This window comes from Erinaceus europaeus, chromosome 16 (genome assembly GCF_950295315.1).
Source record: "Erinaceus europaeus chromosome 16, mEriEur2.1, whole genome shotgun sequence".
Taxonomy (NCBI): Eukaryota; Metazoa; Chordata; class Mammalia; order Eulipotyphla; family Erinaceidae; genus Erinaceus; species Erinaceus europaeus.
In genome coordinates this window covers 4,952,346-4,974,251 of record NC_080177.1, presented here as the reverse complement: position 1 = coordinate 4,974,251, position 21,906 = coordinate 4,952,346, and the positions used below count along the sequence as shown (strand labels likewise).

Sequence of the window (21,906 nt, the reverse complement as noted above, 5' to 3'; positions counted from 1 at the left end):
CACTGCAGAGTTTCGAGAGCAGGGGCAAGTCATCCTCACCTGGTGCTCTTGGGGGGACAGGTGGGGCGGTCCATGCTGCACTGTGACAGCGGCCGGCTGAGATCTGACGGATGTTCTTTCCTTGTAAAAGTGTCACCAGAGTCGGTTCTCGAACATGGTTGGTGTGGCCTAGGCCAAGCTGGGTATAAGTCACGGAGAAACAGAGATTCTATTAACAAAGAGAAAACCACAAGAGGAAGTCTGTCTGCTAGGCAGCAGATGAGGTACTATCTGTACTAAGCCAAGGCATGGGAGTCCTGAAACTTGTCCTCATGTTTTCTATCAAAGTGGCCTGGACAGGCTGCCTCTGCAAACTAAGCAACAGCAGATCCATTCCTACTCTAGCAAGTGAGTTCTAGTGGCTGATTTCCTTCTGGAGTGGAAATGAGTTCTTGGAAAGTTAAGAAAAAGAACAGAGCAATTTATAGCGTTTTGACTTAATATACACGGACTTCCTGATTTTTGACATGGACTGCCTGTGTAACAGAACATTACAAATGTCCAGTAGAGTGCACATGCTGCGGTGTACAAGGACTCTCGTTCAACCACCTAGTCCCGCCTGCAGGGCGAGCGTCATGTGTGGTGAAGCAGTGCTGCAGGTGATTCTTCTTCCTCTGGATCTCCCTCTCTGACCTCGATTTGTCTCTATCCATCCACTGCCTCAGCACTGACTTCCTTTAACCATTTCCCTAAGTTCTTCTCTGTAACGAGTCCTTTTTTCAAGCCATGATATAAGGCTTGCCTGGCTATGATCAAGAGATAAAGACAGGGAGTCAGGCGGGAGCTCAGCGGGTTAAGCACACGTAGAGCAAAGCGCAAGGACAGGCGTAAGGATCCAGGTTCAAGCCCCGGCTCCCCACCTGCAGGGGAGTCATTTCACAGGCGGTGAAGCAGATCTGCAGGTCTCTTTCTCTCCCCCTCTCTGTCTTCCTCTCCTCTCTCCATTTCTCTGTCCTATCCAACAACGACATCAATAACAACAACGATAATAATTACAACAATAAGAAACAAGGGCAAAAAAAGGGTAAAATAAATAAAATATTAAAAAAAGAGAAAGAGAAAGCTATGCATAAGTGTGTTCACAGTCAGTCCCGCAGCAGTGCTGTACTCAGGGCTCTGTGGCAGGATATGGAGATGATCAGTGCTGACCTGTCCTTCCGAGTTGCTCCCCCAGGCATACACGTCTCCAGTTGATGCCAGCGCCAGCGTGTGCTCAGCTCCGACAGCCACGTCTTCGATGACCACCCCGGCCAGGACAGGGATCTGCTGTGGCCGATTATGATTTCGAGCACGGCCCTCTGGCAAGCCTATCAAGCGATCTGCAAAGAGGGCAAGAGGAATCGTGTGGGCACACTGCACATGTCTGATGCCTTCTAACCAGTCTTTCAACTTTGGCGGGGGAATAGTGACACACATAACTCAGTGGGCCAAAGCTGCTATTCTACTACAGAGAACAGGGCCCCGATTTTTAGAAAAGCTAAAGTATGTCTTTGCAGAATGTCATGGTGCCCCTTTGAATAAAAGCAAATAAATGTGAGTCGCTTATTTTAAAAACAAGGGTTTCCTCCGGCAGACTCCTATTTGGGAGAACTGGTATAGAGGTCACCAAGTTCCTGAAGTTTTTACACTGAATTTCAGGTGGCTTGCAACGTATTTTGTCTCCCAACTTCTCGTCAACCTCTCTCATTCCTCTTGCCGCCCCATTTCTAGAAAAGTCCAGGTCTGTTCCTCCTGTTGCAGGCCCGCTAGGCCTGCTGGCTTGGCCACCTTCTGCAGCCCGGCTCTACACCCAGACCTGCACTGAAACCGCACTCAGAGCTGTCGGTGCTTCCTGACTTCTTTGTGCAACACGAGCCTCTTCTCAGGCCCCAGACCACGGAGCCACAGAGCACGGCTTCCCTCAGTTTCTCCTGCCCTCAGGGAGCTTGTCTGGAGGTCCTAGTCAGAGGAGCACAGCTACTCGTATACCCTTGACCGAAGACCAGTCCGTCTCTATTCGGGGAAGGCCGTCCTCTTCGACCAAGCGCGATGCTTCGGGAGGGACGCACATGGGGCGGTGAGGGAGGAAGGGGACACCCGCCCAGCCAGCCAGATCAGCCGCATCAACCCTGGCGATCCATGGGGTGGCAGATGTCGCAGCCAGGTCGTCCTCACATCCTCTCCTGCCCTCAGAGACACTGTCCTCTCTTGGCTCACTGGCTGCTTCCCTCCCCACACCTCTCAAAGCAAACTCTCCCAAACCCTCTTCCTATGCTCCCCTTACCTTGACTTACAGTCCCTAGAGCTTGAGCCCCTCCCTCATTTTATACCCTTCCTTGGGATTTCTAGAGTCTATTAATATGTCCCCCAATTATTTTACTACAGGGGAATAACAGTTCAGAGTACTGTTGTTAACACACGCGCACAGTCTCTCTCTGTCTCCTCATAAATGGCTATAGAACACTCTCCCCCAGTTCATTCAGGTCCTTGCCACCATGTCGGGCCAGGACCCCAACACCCTCTGCACCCTCCTTTCCAACCTCCACCCGCACCGAGTCCTTTGCTTTGGGGCAATTATTAAAACACCACCACTATGCATTCCACACACTTACATCCCGTAACAGTCTCTCTGGAGTCCCAGACCTAAGTCTGCAGTGACCTGTCAGGTGCCTCCTTTCATATGTATTTGGAGAATGTGGTCTCAACTGAACATGGCCAAAGCCAAGCCCCACAAGCTCTCAACCTCTTCTTAGCCAGTGGCCTCAAATTCTTCCAAGATGAGACTACAGAAGCTTCCTCCTCCTCATACCACCCATACTTTTATCTGCCAAGACTTCCCTCTTGGCATGGATACACTGCCAAGAAGAACCACTGTGAGTGCCTGCATTATGAGCCTCCTCAAAACCTGAGGCCTGAGTGCCTACGATCCCTAAAGGCCAAGCCCCTGTCTCCAGAGGGCACAGGCTAAGGCAGGGTCCAGGGGAGGTGTGTAGGTCCAGGCAGTGCCTACATCAGCAAAGAAAGAAGACCAGGATGGGCAGGGGCTTTTCAGGGGACATCAATGGGGAGAAATTTGTCCCTAACACAAAGCTTGTGAAAGAGAAGCAGTAAAGAAACAACAGGGAGTTGGGCAGTAGCACAGTGGGTTAAGCGCAGGTGGCACAAAACGCAAGGACCGGTTTAAGGATCCCGGTTCGAGCCCCCGGCTCCCCACCTGCAGAGGAGTCGCTTCACAGGCGGTGAAGCAGGTCTACAGGTGTCTGTCTTTCTCTCCCCCCCTGTCTTCCCCTCCGCTTTCCATTTCTCTCTGTCCTATCCAACAACGACAACATCAATAACTACAACAATAAAACAAGACAAGGGCAACAAAAGGGAAGAAATATAAATAAATAAAAGGTATAATTAAAAAAAAGAAATAAACAATAGATAGAAGTAGCTGGTGAATGAAGGTCACAGTGGCCACTCTTCACCCAGAACAAATGCGACTCGCTTTCTAGTGTGCTTTCTATAAAGCTGGAAGGCCAGTGCTTCTTTCCTTTCTTTCTTCTTCTTCTTTTTATTGAATAGGACAGAGATAAATTGAGAGGGGAGGGGAGACAGAGAGGCAGAGAGATACCTGCAGACCTGCTTCACCACTTGTGAAGCGACCCCCACCCCCGGCAGGTGGGGAGCTGGGGGTTTGATCCAGGATCCTTGCACAGGTCCTTGTGCTTTGTACTATGTGTGCTTAACCCAGTGCACCACTGCCCGGCCCCACCAATGTTTCTCCAATACTCACGTACTCAAAACAAGTCATGCCGCTAGTGAGTGGGAAACACCTTACCTTGACCGAAGGTATAGATACGGCCATCTTTGGTCAGTGCAACAGAAAACTGAGTTCCACAGGCAACTTTCTTTATTCCAATTCCACAAAGGACATCAACTTTCTACAAAATAAAGGGAGAAAGAACATATTTTAAAGAAGAAAAAGAACTGGCAAGCATAAACACCCCTTGTGTTGATTTCTCACACTGCACTGCAGACTGCTCAATCGAAGTGCAAAGGCAGGAGTCTGGATTAAGATCTCCTGGGAAACAGGAACATTCCTCTGGGCAACAGAAAGCAGGAAAATAATGCCTGGGGCTTTTACAGAAGACTGCAAGACCAAAACACAGGTCAGAACTTTTCCATCTTCAGAAGTGACAGTTACCGAGAGGGCCTTCTGCATCCCTAGCTGAACAGTCAAGTCACCAGTCTGGCTGTCAGAATTGTGGATCTGAAGTGAGTATCAGCTGGAAATCATGGTGCTTCTTAAGCATGTCAGTAGTTTGAGCTCGGTCCCCACAGCAGTTGAGGAAGCTTTGTTGCTTTCTCCTCTCTCCCTCTATCTACCTGAAAAAGTCATCCCAAAGCAATGAAACCTCAGTATCAACAGAAACAAAGTGTCAGGAATACCCATATATAAGAACTACAAAACAGAAATCTTCTGAAAAGTCAACAAATCTTCTGTCAAAACTTTTGTTTATATATTTGAATTTCCTTTCTAGTATTTCTTTAAAAAGAGATGCATGTGTATACTTCAGTGGAGACAAAAAAAAAAAAAAGACAGTAACAAAGGTTCAAGAGACAGTTCATAATTCCCTCCATGAGACCCTGGAGGAATGTTTGTAACTATTTTTTCTCACATGGGAGCTAGTCCTACAGTGTTGGGGGGGGGGGGGGAATGCAGCCAGAGGGCTACCCTTACAGAATTTTTACAAGCATTTAACTCATAGTAGCTTATTCAAGATCAAGACTTAGAATTTAATAATAAGCAAAAGAGTCTTCTGAATTTCATTACAATAACTTGGATCCACCACCTGCATATCAGATGTCAGGCTCAGGGAAAAAAAAGTAGTAAAGTCATGGGCTCTTTGGAATATAAGTAAAATAGGACTACTATCTACAAAACGGAGACACCCCCCCCCCCCCCGACTCTTCATCTGAACTATTCCAGCCTTTAGGTTCATGATTAGCTAACACTTTGTTTGGCTTTATATGTTAACTCTTTCTTCAGCCATCAGGTTCCAGATGCTAACATGATGCCAACCAGACTTCCCTGGGCAGACGACCCCACCAATATGTCCTGGAGCTCCACTTCCCCAGATCCCCACCCCACTAGGGAAAGAGAGAGACAGGCTGGGAGTATGGATCGACCTGTCAAGGCCCATGTTCATCGGGGAAGCAATGACAGAAGCCAGAGCTTCCACCTTCTGCATCCCACAATGACCCTGGGTCCATGCTCCCAGAGGGATAAAGAATAGGGAAGTTATCAGGGGAGGGGATGGGATGCAGAGATCTGGTGGCGGGAATTGTGTGTAGTTGTCCCCCTCTTATCCTATGATTTTTGTCAGTGCTTCCTTTTTATAAATAAAAATTAAAAAAAAAAAAAAGAATCATCAGAAATGTGTCAGGCAATTTACTTCCAACTGAAGAAAGGGCACTGGTGACAAATGTATTGCCTACACCCAAGATTAAAGAGGTACCGACCTGAGGTGATGATTTTGCAGTTGAATTTCCTAGGCCTAGTTTTCCATAGTCACCGTCTCCAAATGCCCACACCATGGAGCCATCAGCTGACACCGCCAAAGTGTGGTTTAAGCCACAAGCCACCTGGAGAAACAACAGACGATTCAGTAAGGCGAGTCAGTACCTACATCACACAGTCCTTTTCCTGGGCCTGCTTTTCAACACTTCACTGCAAAACCTGCCTATATTTGCCAAGATTCCTATTGGGTTCAGGGCCTTCCATATATGTTTTAAATAAAATAGCCATTACAAACCAATCAATCAATCAATCAATCAATCCTGGGGCTGGGGAGATAGTTCACCTTGTAAGCCTTGTGGAACTCTGAGTTCAGCCCCTGCACTACACAGGAGCGCATGGACAGCAGCAGCAAGGGCACTCCACTGTGGAGCTGTCTCTCTCCTTTTCTCTCTCTCAAAAAGACAAAAAGATCCACAATCAAACAGTAACTCTTGCTAAACTCAGAATCAAAAGGCACAAAAGGTAGGTAAAATAGCTCAAAGATACTAGTTCACACCAAAAAGAGTCTAAGGAACGATACGGAAAAGGGCAAGTGTGCCATTTTCTTGTTGACACTGTGATGTGAATGGGGACAGGGACAATGGCCACCACTGATGCCTTAATTTAGCCGTCTACCTCCAGGATACAGGGAAGGAGTCACAAGTCTATACTGTTTAAGGATTTCATCTCAAGTGGCATTAGTCCTTTGTGTGTGAGAGAGTAGTGTTTGAAATATTCACATCTCAGGCTGGGGAGATGGAATAATGGTGTAAAAAAACCTCTCATGCCTGAGGCTCCAAAGTTCCTGGCTCAATCCCCAGGACCACCATAGGCCAGAGCTGAGCAGAATGTTCTAGTAAAACAAGCAGTTAACAATAAAATCCACATCCTGAAGTAAGACTTTCATTTGTTTGTCAAATATGTCTAACAAACTTAATTTACTGAAAATGTGAGGTCTGGAACAGAAAATCATTAAAATGTAGTTAAAGCAAAATGCTTGTGATTCTGGTCTTAGTCCGACACTACGTGAACACAAAAGCAATAAGAAACTGTGGCAAACTCTTCAACAAATGGTGTTGGAATAAATGGGTTGAAACATGCAGAAGAATGAAACTGAACCACTATATTTCACCAAACACAAAAGTAAATTCCAAGTGGGTCAAGGACTTGGATGTTAGACCAGAAACTATCAGATATTTAGAGGAAAATATTGGCAGAACTCTTTTTTGCATAAATTTTAAAGACATCTTCAATGAAACAAATCCAATTACAAAGAAGACTAAGGCAAGTATAAACCTATGGGACTACATCAAATTAAAAAGCTTCTGCACAGCAAAAGAAACCACTGCTCAAACCAAGACCCCCTCACAGAATGGGAGAAGATCTTTACATGCCATACATCAGATAAGAGGCTAATAATAACCAAAATAAAGAGCTTGCCAAACTCAACAAGAAAACAAATAACACTATCCAAAAATGGGGAGAGGACATGGACAGAATATTCACCACAGAAGAGATCCAAAAGGCTGAGAAACACATGAAAAAATGCTCCAAGTTTTTGATTGTCAGAGAAATGCAAATAAAGACAACAAAGAGATACCACTTCACTCCTGTGAGAATGTCATACACCAGAAAAGGTAACAGCAGCAAAAGCTGGAGAGATTTAGGGGTCAAAGGAACCCTCCTGCACTGCTGGTGGGAATGCAAATAGGTCCAACGTCTGTGGAGAACAGTCTGGAGAACTCTCAGAAGGCTAGAAATGGACCTACCCTATGATCCTGTAATTCTTCTCCTGGGGATCTATCCTAAGGAACCCAATACACCTATCCAAAAAGATCTGTGTACACATATGTTCTTAGCAGCACAATTTGTAATAGCCAAAACCTGGAAGCAACCCAGGTGTCCAACAACAGATGAGTGGCTGAGCAAGTTGTGGAATATATACACAATGGAATACTACTCAGCTATAAAAAATGGTGACTTCACCATTTTCAGCCATCTTGGATGGACCTTGAAAAATTCATGTTGAGTGAAATAAGTCAGAAACAGAAGGACAAATATGGGATGATCTCACTCTCAGCCAGAAGTTGAAAAACAAGATCAGAAGAGAAAACACAAGCAGAACCTGAACTGGAATTGGTGTATTGCACCAATAAGTAAAAGACTCTGGGGTTTGTGGGGGAGCGGGGGAGAATACAGGTCCAAGAAGGATGACAGAGGACCTAGTGGGGGTTGTATTGTTATATGGAAAACTGGCAAATGTTATGCATATAGAAACTATTGTATTTACTGTTAAATGTAAAACATTAATTCCCCAATAAAGAAATTAAAAAAAAAAGAACACTGCAGCAAAAATGGACACATTCTGCCTTATTCCTTGCCTGTCCAATCTGATAGCCCTCCAGTGCTGTCACCCTTTCTGGAAGTTTTTTGTTCGAGGTGTTTCCAAGACCCAGACGACCATAGTCACCGTTTCCAAAGGTAAACAGTTTTCCATCTGAAGTTACCACCGCTGAGTGCTTGAAGCCACAAGACATCTATGGAGGAATCAAGGAGAAGAAATATTTTTGCAGATGAGAAGATACTATGAAAGAAGGCAGCAAGTCATTCCTGGCCAATAATCTAATAAACTGGAAGGAAGCCTCACCGACAACACAGAGTTGTTGAGACCAACTATACCCCCCGCTCAAGTGGTGCCCCTGCTTCCTCAGTTCTGGATCTACCCCAACCCCAGTAGACCAAGGCCAACAGCATCACTTGGGGGAACTGGTGCTACCTGAGCTCATGAGTGGGGAATTCCCTTGCCAAGTTCTGTCATTTAAAATGTTACTTTAGACCACTACTTAGTTTCCTGGTGAGCACACATGAACTCAGCCTTTGTAACAATAGTGACAGGTTGAAAACAAAGTCTTTGTGTATCAAGAAAGAAGTGGCAGGAGCAAACCCCCCAGTGCATCTTCCAGGAACTTGTGGCCCCCAACCTAGCCAGGGCCAGCCAGGCAAAAGGGTCTGACTTGAACACCAAACCCCATTCAAGCTTCAGACGAGCTTGGGAATGAGTTTCAATAGCCCAGTGGGTCTCACCCAGTCATAAGTAGCACCTTGCTACTACCGTTTCCATGACCTCCACCTGAAAACCCACTCACTAGCCACAAGGTTTGTGTCCAGGGCAAACCCATTCCCAGCCTGCCTGACCTGCACTACTTCTTCTCCCTGCAAGGCCTCGATCTGCCTGGGCCGCCGCTGCCTGTCGCTGTTCCCGTGGCCGAGCTTGCCGTAGTCGCCGTCTCCCCAGCTGAAGACCTCACCACTTTCAGTCAGGGCCATTGAGTGCCCGTCAGAACCACAGGACGTCACCAGCTGGGTCACCACAAAGCCTGGAAGAGAGCAGAACCCCAACAAGAGTCACCGAACGCTACTTGACCTGCTACTGGGTACTTTTAGAACAAAAAACACCAAAAAGTACTACCGAAATAAAAGCGATTTCTTTGCCTTAAGACCAACTACTTTCAGTTATAACCTAGTGAACTGGGAGGAGCCACGTGAAATGATAACCAGGGAGAGGAAGAGAGAGACAGCAGCAGCGAGGTCTATGTTCCAGTAACAGCTGGAGACGCTTTCCACCCCAGTTTCTATTTTCACAGACCCTATGAGGGAGATGAGTCTTTTACACGAGAGCAGCCCAAATCAGAGACCTAGCAGCTTATGCAAGTCCCAGGGGCAAGACGGAGTAGAGTGGAATAGGAACCCAACGCTCCCATCTCTCCTCTGAACTCTCCAGTTAGATACAAAGGAAGTCAACTTATAAATATACAGGAACTGGTTCTGAATTCACTATTCTTGCTGTACCTTTACTAAATAAATTCTCTTGGCTGTCTTTGCAATTTTGGCTTCAGTAAATAACCCAGGGACTCCTGGAGTGGTTCGTCCAGAAGTACCATTTCTCTAAGTCATAGAGAACTCTGGCAATGATAACCTCATTTATTTATTTGCTGCCACCAGAGTATCGCTGGAACTTGGTGCCTGCATGATGAATCCACCGCTCCCAGAAGCGCCCCCCCTCCCCACCTTTTACTTGATAGGACAGAGAGAAATTGAGGAGGGACATAAAAATGAGAAGAGAGGGAGAGAAACAGAGACTGAAGCTTCCCCCATGCAAGGAGAGACTGGGGGGCTTGGACCCAGGTCCTTAAGCATGGGGGTATGTGCACTCAATCAAGTGTGCCCCCACCTGACCCCAGAACTAATGACCGTTACTGTCGCTGCGACAGCTGCCTTTTTCCATATTAATTTTAATTATTTTAATTTATTTTAATGAGTTTCCTGCAGAACTGTGATTGCCACTGACAGACTATGTTTACAATCTTGAGTGGCTCTGAAAACAGTCACTGCTATCACCAAATGCTAGTATGGCTATAAATAACGCTCAGCAGCTTCCTGTAAGAAAACTGTGAGTAAATGTACCTAAGAGGCTCTGCAAAAATCCTACTTGACTTTATCTAGAAAGGCCTGAGATGAGCTCCAGTATCAGAAAACATTCCCACACTCAGGCTGTTTTTCTAGCCTGCATTTAATTGAGCATAATTTTACCTTGTAAGGCTGAAATAACTGTTAGCACATGAAGATCATCTGAATTCCCTTGTCCTAATCTGCCGTAACTTCCTTCCCCACAAGCCAAAACGGTGCCATTGGCCTGGATGACAAAGGTGCAATTCTGACCACATATGACCTGGTATAAAAACACACAATTAAACACATTATCCTTTACTAAACACTTCAGCACCCAAACATTTAAAGTTACCCCATGAACATACAATACCATTATCGATTTTTATATCCTTTCCCTCAAGAGGAAAGGCTGACATAACAATGGAGCTCCTATAAGACCTGGATTTATAGAAAGCTGCTTACTTGGCCAAGATATACACGAGACCCGTCTGACTAAGACAGTCGAGACAAGCATCCACAGAGATTTCAGTCAATTGTGTAGGGTTTAATAACATCAACAACAAAATAGGTAAAAGAGGAAAGGGTGAGGGGAGATGTTAAAAACTGGCTGGAAGCAAGAAACAAAAATGGAAAGGGGTGTATAGAAAAAGAGACTTACTACGGTACATGACTAAATGGAAATCAAGAGCGTGGTCTCAGCAAGGGTATGAGAAAACACCACCATGAGCGACTGTTAGAGCAGGGAGGTGTGCCAAAACCTGGCGAGAGACCTCAGTAAGTCTACAAACCCAGAGAGAGATCAATAGCTAGGAATATTTTGACTTTTATTAATATGCACTAGGCATGTCTACTGCACCATGACTCATATATTTCAAAGTAAAAAGAAAAAATAATCCAGAAGCTTAGTAACAAAATTTAATTCTGGTTAAAAATAAAAAGCAGAAAACTTTGAAGTTTTTAGAAGCTATAATACATCATGATATTAGCAATTTCTCAAGTAAGTTAGGAAGTGAGCAAACTATTTCACAGCAAGTTATCAGCAGCAAAGGAGCCGGAAGTGTCAGTCCCCAAGTTTCTCCTCCATTTCTCATTCCCCCCACCCTCGCCCCCTTCTTTCCCTCCAGCTTTCTCTCTGAAAAAGCACTACTTATTGGCTTAGAAGCAAGTTGGGAAGTCTGGCTAGATAGCAGAGGCTGTCTAGAAAGAAGCAAGTGCGTGTGTGGGGTTCGGTCCTCCTTATGCAAGGACTTAGGGTGGCCTCGCAGCCAATCCACATACAGGATCCCCCCGGAAGTCATAGCTATGTAGGAAGGGGAAAGGCGGCACGCACAGCTGAGGGACAAGCAACAACCACACTACCGTGTGCAGAGAAAGTCTCGGGAAATGTCATGGCGGGTGGGCTATCTTTTACTATGACGTCATCTCCATTTCTCTTTTCTGCCAGTTACCTGCTGTGCCTGTGAGAATGACGGAGCGGCTGCAGGTACCATCACATTTCTTCCAGCTTCTGCCAGCTGTCCATGCCTGCCAGCACCCCACAGGTAGACATCACATTTACCTCCCAGGTGCCAGTCCTAGAAAACCACATCATCTCAAAATTAGACTCATCCATCCACTCAAACCACCACACAACAGCCAGTCGCCGAGGGAGACAGTAGGTCAAAAATGCACAAGCACGCAGAATCAGGTCTACTCAGAACAACCGTACTGACCTCGGGTCTGGAAGTTGCCCACGACATAATTTGTTCATCCATGCCGTTGATCCATTTGCTGTTATCCTGCAAGATGCGGCAAACATCAGGACCAATCCTGCTTAGTCAGATCTAACTGCTTTATTTTTCCATTTGGCCACCAAGGTTGTCCTGGGGTCTTGGTATCACAGTAACTCCATCGTTTCTGGTGGCTATTCACAACCCCACCCCCCTTTTAAATTCCTTTCTTTATCTGTTAGGAATAAAGAGAAACAGAGAGGGAGAGAGAAAGACGCCTGCAACACTGCTCCACTACTAATGAAGCCTCTCCCCTGCACATGGGGACTGGTCACTTAAACTCGGGTCTTCACACCTGGTAATGCATGTATTCTACTGCGTATACTACCACCCAGTCAAGAGTTCGTTGCTCTTTACAAGCACCAAGACTTATTTTTCTTTTTAATTAATTACTTAATTACTGACTATAGATAGAGAAATCAATAGGGAGGGGGACATAGAGAGGGAGGAAAACAAACAGAGACACCTGCAGCCCTGCTTCACCACTTGTGAAGCTTTCTTCCTGCAGGTGGGGACTGGAACTTGAACCCAGGCCCTTGTGCATGGTAACATGTGTGCTTACTGAGTGCACCACCACCCGGCCCCACAGCAACCAGACTTTCCAGCTTTCACTAAGTAAACACAGTGCTCTTGCACATCTGTTTTTGATGCTGTTTGAGACATGACTGAAATGCCACATCATTTAGGATCTGCATATGGAAGAAATCTCCCAAGATGGCCAGGAAAAGATGTCAAGGTCTCTACGAAGAGGGCACTAGTAAGACGCCTGTGGACAAGGAGAGCATGAGAAAGCGACGGGCCTGTGTCACTGAGAGCCAAGCCAGCAAGATTTCCCTCGGTCCCTCCGATCAATCCGAGGGCCCAGAGGCCTGCCAAAGGATTGAAAGTGACTGGCTGAAAGAATAATTCAGTCTCAAGCGCCAGCTTATTCGAGCTAGCTGACACTTGGTGAGGACGTGCTACGTGCTAACCACACATGATCCACTCTCAGCTCCCATGAGAGCAGCAGCCATGCTACACTCACCATCAGGAACACAAGTTCATCCTCTGGAACGGGCTCAAGATCCGGAACAGTAAATGATTCTGGAAACTGTGTTCCGTTGGTCAGAGCTTCAGCAGCTTTTATCGTGGTGGAGAAACATTCTAACCAGGCCCACTCGTTGGGACTCCAGACCGCAGGATCCGGGAGGCAGTGCTGGTGGTGCGGTGGCACTGGAGGGTTACACAGGAGCTGGTCCAGATGAAGGCCTACGGCCAGTGAGGCCAGACACTGCATGTAGGGGCTATGAACCAGCTGGTCTCCACAGACCACGTGAGGCTGAGAGACAAGGCACAGGCACTGTGTTCAGCATCACATCCACGAGTCCGTGGCAAGCACTGTAAACTGACCTACTGATACTCTGAGGCACAAGGATCAAAGGGAATTTTGGAGAAAATAAGTAACCTGGGAAAGAATGATATAAACACTCCACGAACCTGGAGGCTGTGTTTCAATTTTACTCTCACTGGTATAGAGTATGGGGGTGGGGTGGGGTTAGAACTACCCGACAGCTGTTTTATGCCTGGCTTATCTCCATCTGATTCTGCACAAATAGCCCCTACTATTTCCCTCAGATCTTGTGCTCCTGAGGGGCAAATTCAAAGGCAGAACTCAATTGTCAAAGCACCAGGTGCCTGAAGATCTGTAGCAGTGAGTGTAGTCAGTTACCTTTTCATAGGCATACTGTTCCTGAAGCATCACGGGCAGCCGCTCCAGAAATGCTCGCATGCAGGGAGCCATGTTTAATCCCAGAATGCCCTGCTGTTTCAGTGCCGTCCTACAGGTTGCTAGGACATGGTTGGCAGCAGCCCACTCGGCCGTACAATTCACGACCAAGACGTCCTGTTGGGAGATAATCATGCCACGTGATGTACTTGTCTAAATAAAAGACAACTCTATGACTAGGCACACCTAAGAATTTCCATCCAATAAATGCACAAAATACTTCTGCTATTTAGACATTTTGTGCTGTATTTTAAATGCATATGAACTTCAACGCATGCTAACTTTTATCTACGTATGGAAAAGTGAATGAGAAATAACCACGGGGGTGGGGGAAATAACCATCGGGCTCACTTTGGCATACCCTAGGAAACAAACATAAACATTATGAACTACCTTGGACTAGCTGATTTTTCTTAAAGGAGCATTGACAAGTTATTTGCTATGATGTTTTAAAGGTCTGAGATGACCACAAGGACACTCTCTGCTGAGGGGCACAGCTGTACAAGTAGGGAAGTTAAGGACAGTGGCCTAACAGTGGTACACGGTTTATGCAAACAGACCTATAAACTGGCTCATGTCTTTGTTTACATTCACTTCTAGTAGGACGACATATGCAGGAATACAATTCTATGTTGATACCTTTTTTTTAAAAATTTATTTTTATTTATCATGAGAAAGGAGGAGAGAGAGAAAGAACCAGACATCACTCTGGTACATGTGCTGCCGGGGAGTAAACTCTGGCTCTCATGCTTGAGATTCCAATGCTTTACCACTGTGCCACTTCCCAGACCACACGTTGATACCCTTCAGCCACACAAGCAGTAACACTCTGGCTCTGCTCACCGCAGATATGAAAAGGAGATGATGTTTACCACAGAATTGCTTCACAGCAGGGACCAGTACGTCTTGTAGAATGTTCAGTATCTTACCTATACTTGAGCTAAACGTCTTTGGGAGGGTCTTTCTCAGGGAAAACCCCTTCTGAGACCATTAAATATTAGTTCAAAATTTGTGACAGAAAGTCAAAAACCCACTGCAGAACTTGCAGTGGGAATAAAGTTGTTCAGTAGTTAGGTGCTCTCACCACAGTCAATGGCGATGGGAGAGACTAGGTAATAAAGCAGAGGGCCTGAGTTCTAGTTTCTCTTCTGCCACTAAACAGTGGTGTTAACTATGGGAAGCAATATTCCCCGAGACCAGTTTTCTCCTCAGTCAAGTGGGAAGCTTGGACTTTATGAGCTGTAAGGTACCTTAAAAGTCTCCATTCTATGATTTGATACAGTTGCAATATTACCTTTGATCTATTTGAGCAAGCAGCTACCCCCACTTCTGGAATCCACACTGTGGTCTGAATAGCTCCAGAGCCTATCACAACAGTTTGCAGCACAGATCCATCCTAAAATGAGAGGATAGCTATTTACCAATACATGCTAGTTTAACCTTGGTCAGCATTTGCATCTTAAATTTCTACTTCACAACCACGAAACTTCTATTAAAAAAAAAAGATTTATGTTTTGGGGTCAGGTTAGCGCACACATTACCATGCTCAAGGGTCTGGGTTTGAGCCCCAGCTCCCCACCTGCAGAGGGGAAGAGTTCATGAGCAGTGACGCAGGTCTGCAGGTTTCTCTCTTACTCTCTCTCCCCCTCAACCCCCACACCACACCCCTCTGAATTTTTCTCTACCTAATTAAGAAAAAAAGTGTCTGTGTCTGTGGGTGTGTGTGTGGCGGGGTAAGTGGCTGCCAGGAGCAATGGATTTATCATGCTGATAGCAAGTCCCAGCAATAACCCCAGTGGTGGTAATAATAAAGTTTATTTATTTATTAGTGAGAGAGAGTAAAAACACGAGAGCATCACTCTGTGAAGGTGATACGAGAAACCAAACTCAGATTTAATGCTCTAATCATCACGCCACTTCCTGAGCCGCACACAGAAATAGTCGCAAGTCTACATTTTATTCAAAAATTGGCAGTATCTGATTGCATGACTATGACCCAATTTCCTAGGTCCCCCCATTCTAGATGACTTTAAAAATATGTCAGTAGGGGCCGGGTGCTGGTGTCCCTGGGTGAGTACACACATTACAATGCATGAGGGTTCCCCCTGCCTGCAGGGGGCTCACTTCACAAATGGTGAAGCAGGGACACAGATGTCTCCCTGTCTCTCTACCTTCCCCATCTCTCTCAATTTCTCTCTGTCCTATCCAATAAAAATAAATTAAAAAAAAAAAGTCAGTTGAAAAAAAAGGCTCCTGGAAGGAGTTTCTTTAGTGCCCTCATCCATTACTGCACAGACTATTCCCAGGACTAGTTAGGTTGATTTTAATTAGAAACACATAAGTCAGTGCAAACATGTTCCTTGCGGTCAAAACAGAACGCGGCCCCTTACCCTCAGAGACCAGATGTTCATGAGCCCACCCAGGCCGCCTGACACCAGGGCCAGCCCGTCAGAGCTGAAGGCGACGGTCCGCACGGGGGTGATGTGTCCTCGCAGCTGATAGACACACCTGGCTGCGGGTGACGTCCTGTATCCGCCCTGCAATTCAATGCCACATTGAGCAGATACGGAAATGTGAACGCTTTTATGGATTCAAGAGGTGCATTCTCAGAAATTCTGTACTTCACACTGAAGTTGGAAAAGAGGGAGGCACAGCTGGCTCACTGGGGCTACTGGCCTGAAGGAGAAAATAGTTATCGGTCTGGCTCTTCTCTGCTGAGTCTGAGTTTCATCTTTCTTGAAACAGTACTACACGAGCTTCCTACTCTTCCAAATGACCGGAATGAGTACACCTCTTTTCTTTGTCTTTTTTCTTTCTTTCTTTTCTCTTCTTTTCTTTTTTCTTTTCTTGCCTCCAGGGTTATTGACTACTCCTGGAGAGTTTTTCCCCATTTTTTAATAATAATAATTATTATTATTGGATAGGAAAGAGAGAAATTGAGAGATGGGGAAGATAGAGAGGGAGAGAGAAATATAGACACCTGAAGACCTGCTTCACCTCTTGTGAAGCAAACCCCCCCCCCCCCCGCAGGTGAGGAACGGGGGGATTCGAGTAGGGGTCCTTGAGTCGATCCTTGCACTTCAAGCTATGCACTTAACCTGCTACGCTACCACCTGGCACCTGAATGAGCAAATCTCTAAGTCCTAATTATTTCTCAGAAATGGAAAAATACTCAACTTAATTTTTTTTAATTATCTTTATTTATTGCATAGAGACTGTCAGAAATCGAGAGGGACTGCACTCAAGTCAAAGACTCTGGGGTTGGGGGGAGGGTTCAGGTCCTGGAACTTGATGGCAGAGAAGGACCTAGTGGGGGCTGCATTGCTATGTGGAAAACTGAGAAATGTTACGCATCTCACAAAGCTTCCTCCCTGCAGGTGATGACTGAACCTGAGTCCTTGTGCACTGTAACATGTGCGCTCAACTAGATTCATTATCACCTGGCCCCTTCTCTCAACTTCCTAATGAGTGTTTTTAATTTTTTAATGTAGTTTTCTATACTTCCACATCAGCCCTTAAACATTTGTGAACTGCACTGATGGCTCTATAATAGCAGCAGGTTCCTTCTGCATCAACATATGGGCTCATCTCCAGGCATGGAATGTCTATGGTGCACTACAGGTTTTAAAGGGAACTGTAAGCTATTTCTCAATGGCCATCTAGCATAGAGAGAAACTGGATTTACTGTTAGTGTTCCTACCCCTATTTCTCCTTTCCTTTCCTTTTTTTTTTTTTTTAAAGATAGAGAGAGAAAGAGAGAGCACTGCACTGAAAGTTTTTTTTTTTAACCAGGGCACTGTTCAGCTCTGGCTTATGGTGGTGCGGGGATTGAACCTGGGACTTTGGAGCCTCAGGCATGAGTGTCTGTTTGCATAAACATTATGCTATTTACCCTCCGCCCACACTGAAACTTCTATCAGTGTAGTAGGGACCAGGCTCAAACCTGGAATGTCCACATGGCAAAGCAGCGCACTATCCAAATGAGCTATTTGCTGTCCTCCCACCTTCTTCTAGGAAGTAATTTCCAGAAGGATGGCAGAGGACGTAGTGGGGGTTGTATTGTTATATGGAAAACTGAGAAATGTTATGCATGTACAAACTATTGTATTTACAGTCAAATGTAAAACATTCCCAATAAAGAAATAAAAAAAAAAGAAGTAATTTCCTCCCTCATTACTGAGTAATATGCCGCTTTCTCCTACCCTTTTGTTTTTTAAATGATTTCATGGGAGTCAGGTGGTAGCACAGCTGGTTAAGCGCACATGGCACAAAGCGCAAAGCGCAAAGCGCAAGGACCTGTTAGGATCCCGGCTCGAACCCCCGGCTCCCCACCTGCAGGGGAGTTGCTTCACAGGCGGTGAAGCAGGTGTAGGTCTGCAGGCGTCTCTCTTTCTCTCGTCCTCTCTATCTCCCCCTTCTCTTTCAATTTCTCTCTGTCTCTATCCAATAACAAATAATTTAAAAAATGACTTTACAATTTCTTGGATTTATTGGACACAGACAGAAATACAGAGGGAAGGAGGACATTGAAGAGAGAAACAGCTGCAGTCCTGCTTCACTCTCCTTAGAAGGTAGGGACTGTGGGGCTTGAACCTGGGTCCTTGCACATGCTGCCATGGGCACTCAGCAGGGTGTGCCACCATGTGGGCCCCTTCTCCTACCTTTAACTCCTTCTTTCTTCCCAGTTATGGCAGACTGCAATGCTGGATTTACTCACTCATCTAAAAATGAAGTACATCCCCAAAAATACTTCCAGGGAAGTTTGTAGTATAAATTGGGGGGGGGGGGGCTGCAGATTGGTATCTCAGAAATGTAATCTGGCTATTCAGTGTTTAAAATAATTTAAAGTCAGGTGCCACTGGTTAAGATTTGGACACTTAGAGCACAGAGTTGCTGACATTTACAAAAAAATAGATGATCAGTCTGGTGGTGGGAACTGTGTGGAGTTGCACCCCTCTTATACTATGGTTTTGTGTTTCCTTTTTATAAATAAATTTAAAAAAACACTATACACTAGCATCAAAAAACAAACAAGCAAAAATATGATCAGATAATAATAATCTTTATCTCTCATGACTAGAAGCATGAAATCTCACGCTGTCTATGGTTTCAAGTAAGGTCTTCTAAGGTCTTCAGAAACATCTGCACATTTGACCTGTGTTTCGGTTGGTGTGGGTCTTTCCTCTCCCCTACCTTCTAGTTCCCATTCTCATGAATTTAGCTACACTACTCAGATAACTTGAAGCCATGAGTCTGAACTCATAGCTTCAGTTTAAGGTAAAAGGCTCACTCCTCATAGGCCGGATGCTAGGTCAGTAAAGAGATGAAGGTGGAAAAGGTCCTTCCATGGTGCCTTATTTCACTGGGCCAAAGACTGTGAATACATGCTGCTGATGGCGACTATTACTGTAAGTGCTCACTCACTACTCAGTGAATGTCTCACCTGACAGCAAGCAATAATGTTCTCTCTGGCTTATAAGAAAATCAAGCTGACTTTAAAAACACACATAAGGGAGTCGGGCGGTAGCGCAGCAGGTTAAGTACACGTGGCGTGAAGCACAAGGACCGGCATAAGGCTCCCGGTTCGAGCCCCCGGCTCCCCACCTTCAGGGGAGTCACTTCACAGGCGGTGAAGCAGGTCTGCAGGTGTCTGTCTTTCTCTCCTCCTCTCTGTCTTCCCCTCCTCTCTCCATTTCTCTCTGTCCTAACAACAACGACATCAATAACAGCAATAATAATAACTACAACAACAATAAAAAGCAAGAGTAAGAAAAGAGAGTGAAGAAGATAAGGCACACACAAGTAAGACAGGTGGCCTCTTTTCCTCAGTAGAGCTCTGGGGTCTAGTAGCATCTCGGTAATCAAGGGAGGCTTGCCTTCAAATCTCGCGCTCTCTATGGTCTCAGATAGGGTCTTCTAAGGTCTTCAGAAACACCTGCACATCTTACCTGGCAGTCTGATTCTGATTCCCACCATCCTTCTGAACTAGTAACGCTGGTCTGGGTGGTGTCTTGTGGGATACACCAAACACACACTAAGCCACTCTGACAGCCACTGGAAAAAGATGGACACATAAATCAAAACATCGGTACGCATAAGTAAAACCATTTTTAAATTTCAAGTCCTGACAGAACTATTACAATAGTAGTTACAATTTTTATTTGCAGTAGGTCCACTATAATCTTGATTAAGAAATACAACTAGAACCAATACTCTAATGACATCATGCCTGTAGAAGCTTATATACCAGCACTCACATCTGAAACTGCTCTAGGCTTCTCTAAGGTGATGCCATGGGATTATAAGTGGTAAGTGTAGTAACTGGCAAGAGACACTCAAGAGTACTGAGAAGCCGCAGTGGATGCAGGTGCTAAAGCTATCGTCACAGAAAACTGAAGGCATACACAAACCGATACCTACGTGGCCATCAACAAATGCAACTTGGCTCCCTTCCCCGGGAGGCTGCACCAAGCGATGCCATTCACAGTCGATGGGTGACACAGTGAGTGCAGACAGTGCCAGCATCCTGAGACAGGCCCCCAGAGTTTCACATTCTCTTCTTTGGCACATGTCATAAGAATACGGCCTGTGGGATCCCATTTCATACTGACAAGAGAATCCTTAAGAGGAAAGGAGAGAAAAATATCCACAGTCATGTCTCCATCAACTTTCTACATTCACTACTTATGACCTGTACTTCTGTTTCTCAGTATTTTGAAATCCACTTGTTCTGTCAGAGACACTACCATCTCATGTCGGTCTTTAGGTCAATTTAACCTTTAACATACAGCCTGGATTATATACAGTTGTTGCAGACAAAGCTCAATAAATAACAACTGAATAAGTGAACTATGGACTTCTGATTCAGAAAGGAAGTGATCTTTTTTTTAAAAATATTTATTTATTATTTATTCCCTTTTGTTGCCCTTGTTTTATTGTTGTAGTTATTATTGATGTCATCGTTGTTGGATAGGACAGAGAGAAATGGAGAGAGGAGGGGAAGACAGACACCTGCAGACCTGCTTCACCGTTTGTGAAGCAACTCCCCTGCAGGTGGGGAGCTGGGGCTCGAACCGGGATCCTTATGCCGGTCCTTGCGCTTCGTGCCACATGGGCTTAACCTGCCGCGCTACCACCCGACTCCCAAGAAGTGATCTTTTACTAGCAATTTTTAAATTTTTACATGTGCTGGGGCTTCACTGCTCTGAGGAGACTTTTTCAGATTGAGACAGAAATAAAAGTAAGGATTCCACAGCACCAGGATTTTATTTATTTATTTTTAACCAGAGCACTGCTCAGCTCTGGCTTACAGTGGTGTGTGGGACTGAACCTGGGACTCTGAAGCCTTAGGCATGAGAGTCTCTTTGCATAACTATTATGCTATCTCCTCCACCCCAGCACCAGGGTTTCCATCAGTGTGGTGAGAGCCAGACACAAACCTGGGTCACACACAGGGACCTTCCCAGGTAAGCTATCTTGCCAGGCCTCACTAGCATTCTAGCTTTTAAAAAGAGGGTTTTTTTTTTTTTTTTTTTTTTTTTTTGCTTGAAGGATTATTGCTGGGGCTCAGTGCCTGCAACACGAATCCACTGCTCCTGGAGGCCCCCCCCCTTTTGTTGCCCTTGTTGTTTTATCATTGTTGTGGTTATTATTGTTGTAGTTATTCATGTCGTCATTGTTAGGACAGAGAGAAATGGAGAAAGGAGGGGAAGACAGGAGGAGAGAAAGACAGACACTTGCAGACCTGCTTCACCGCTTGTGAAGCAGGTAGGGAGCCAGGGGCTTGAACTAGGATCCTTATGCCAGACTTTGTGCTTCGCGCCATTTGCGTTTAACCCACTGTGCTGCCACCCAACCCCGTAAAAGACTTATTTTAAGTTTTTATTTTTTTAATTAATTATTATCATTATTTATTGGATAGAGACAGCCAAAAATCAAGAGGGAAGGGGGTGATAGAGAGGGAGAAAGATAGACTCCTGCAGCCCTATTTCACCACTAGTAAAGCTTGCCCCTTGCAGGTGGGGACCGGGGGCTCGAACACGGGTCCTTGCACATTGTAATACATGCGCTCAACCAGGTGCACCACCACCCAGTCCCAAAAGTTATTTTTAATGAATAGTAACTATCAAAATATGAAAAAGAAACAAACTTTAAAGAACATATCCCTTGCATGTACAAACTATTGTACTTACTGTTGAATGTAAAACATTAATTCCCCAATAAAAAAAAAGAAAAAATTAAAAAATATATATTAAAAAAAAAAAAAAAGAACATATCCCTCACATCTAAACAGCACATGTCTGAAAGAATCTGGTTAATGAACCTCTGGCTTTTTAAATATATATATATATATTTATCCC

At 45.2% G+C, this 21,906-nt stretch overlaps 1 protein-coding gene across 1 annotated transcript in view; it reads right to left on the bottom strand.

Moving 5' to 3' along the window:
- The window catches only part of HERC1 (HECT and RLD domain containing E3 ubiquitin protein ligase family member 1), a 172,628-nt gene that overhangs the window by 11,683 nt on the left and 139,039 nt on the right, over nucleotides 1-21,906 (bottom strand). The window contains exons 55-69 of the mRNA XM_060175709.1: nucleotides 19,967-20,166; nucleotides 19,495-19,600; nucleotides 15,937-16,083; nucleotides 14,841-14,942; nucleotides 13,490-13,663; nucleotides 12,806-13,099; nucleotides 11,725-11,790; nucleotides 11,461-11,586; nucleotides 10,154-10,292; nucleotides 8,759-8,940; nucleotides 7,945-8,100; nucleotides 5,527-5,649; nucleotides 3,842-3,944; nucleotides 1,189-1,358; nucleotides 40-178 (exon numbers count right to left, since the gene is read on the bottom strand). Coding sequence (XP_060031692.1) covers nucleotides 40-178; nucleotides 1,189-1,358; nucleotides 3,842-3,944; nucleotides 5,527-5,649; nucleotides 7,945-8,100; nucleotides 8,759-8,940; nucleotides 10,154-10,292; nucleotides 11,461-11,586; nucleotides 11,725-11,790; nucleotides 12,806-13,099; nucleotides 13,490-13,663; nucleotides 14,841-14,942; nucleotides 15,937-16,083; nucleotides 19,495-19,600; nucleotides 19,967-20,166 — 2,227 coding nt within the window. The remainder of the gene's footprint in view (nucleotides 1-39; nucleotides 179-1,188; nucleotides 1,359-3,841; nucleotides 3,945-5,526; nucleotides 5,650-7,944; nucleotides 8,101-8,758; nucleotides 8,941-10,153; nucleotides 10,293-11,460; nucleotides 11,587-11,724; nucleotides 11,791-12,805; nucleotides 13,100-13,489; nucleotides 13,664-14,840; nucleotides 14,943-15,936; nucleotides 16,084-19,494; nucleotides 19,601-19,966; nucleotides 20,167-21,906) is intronic.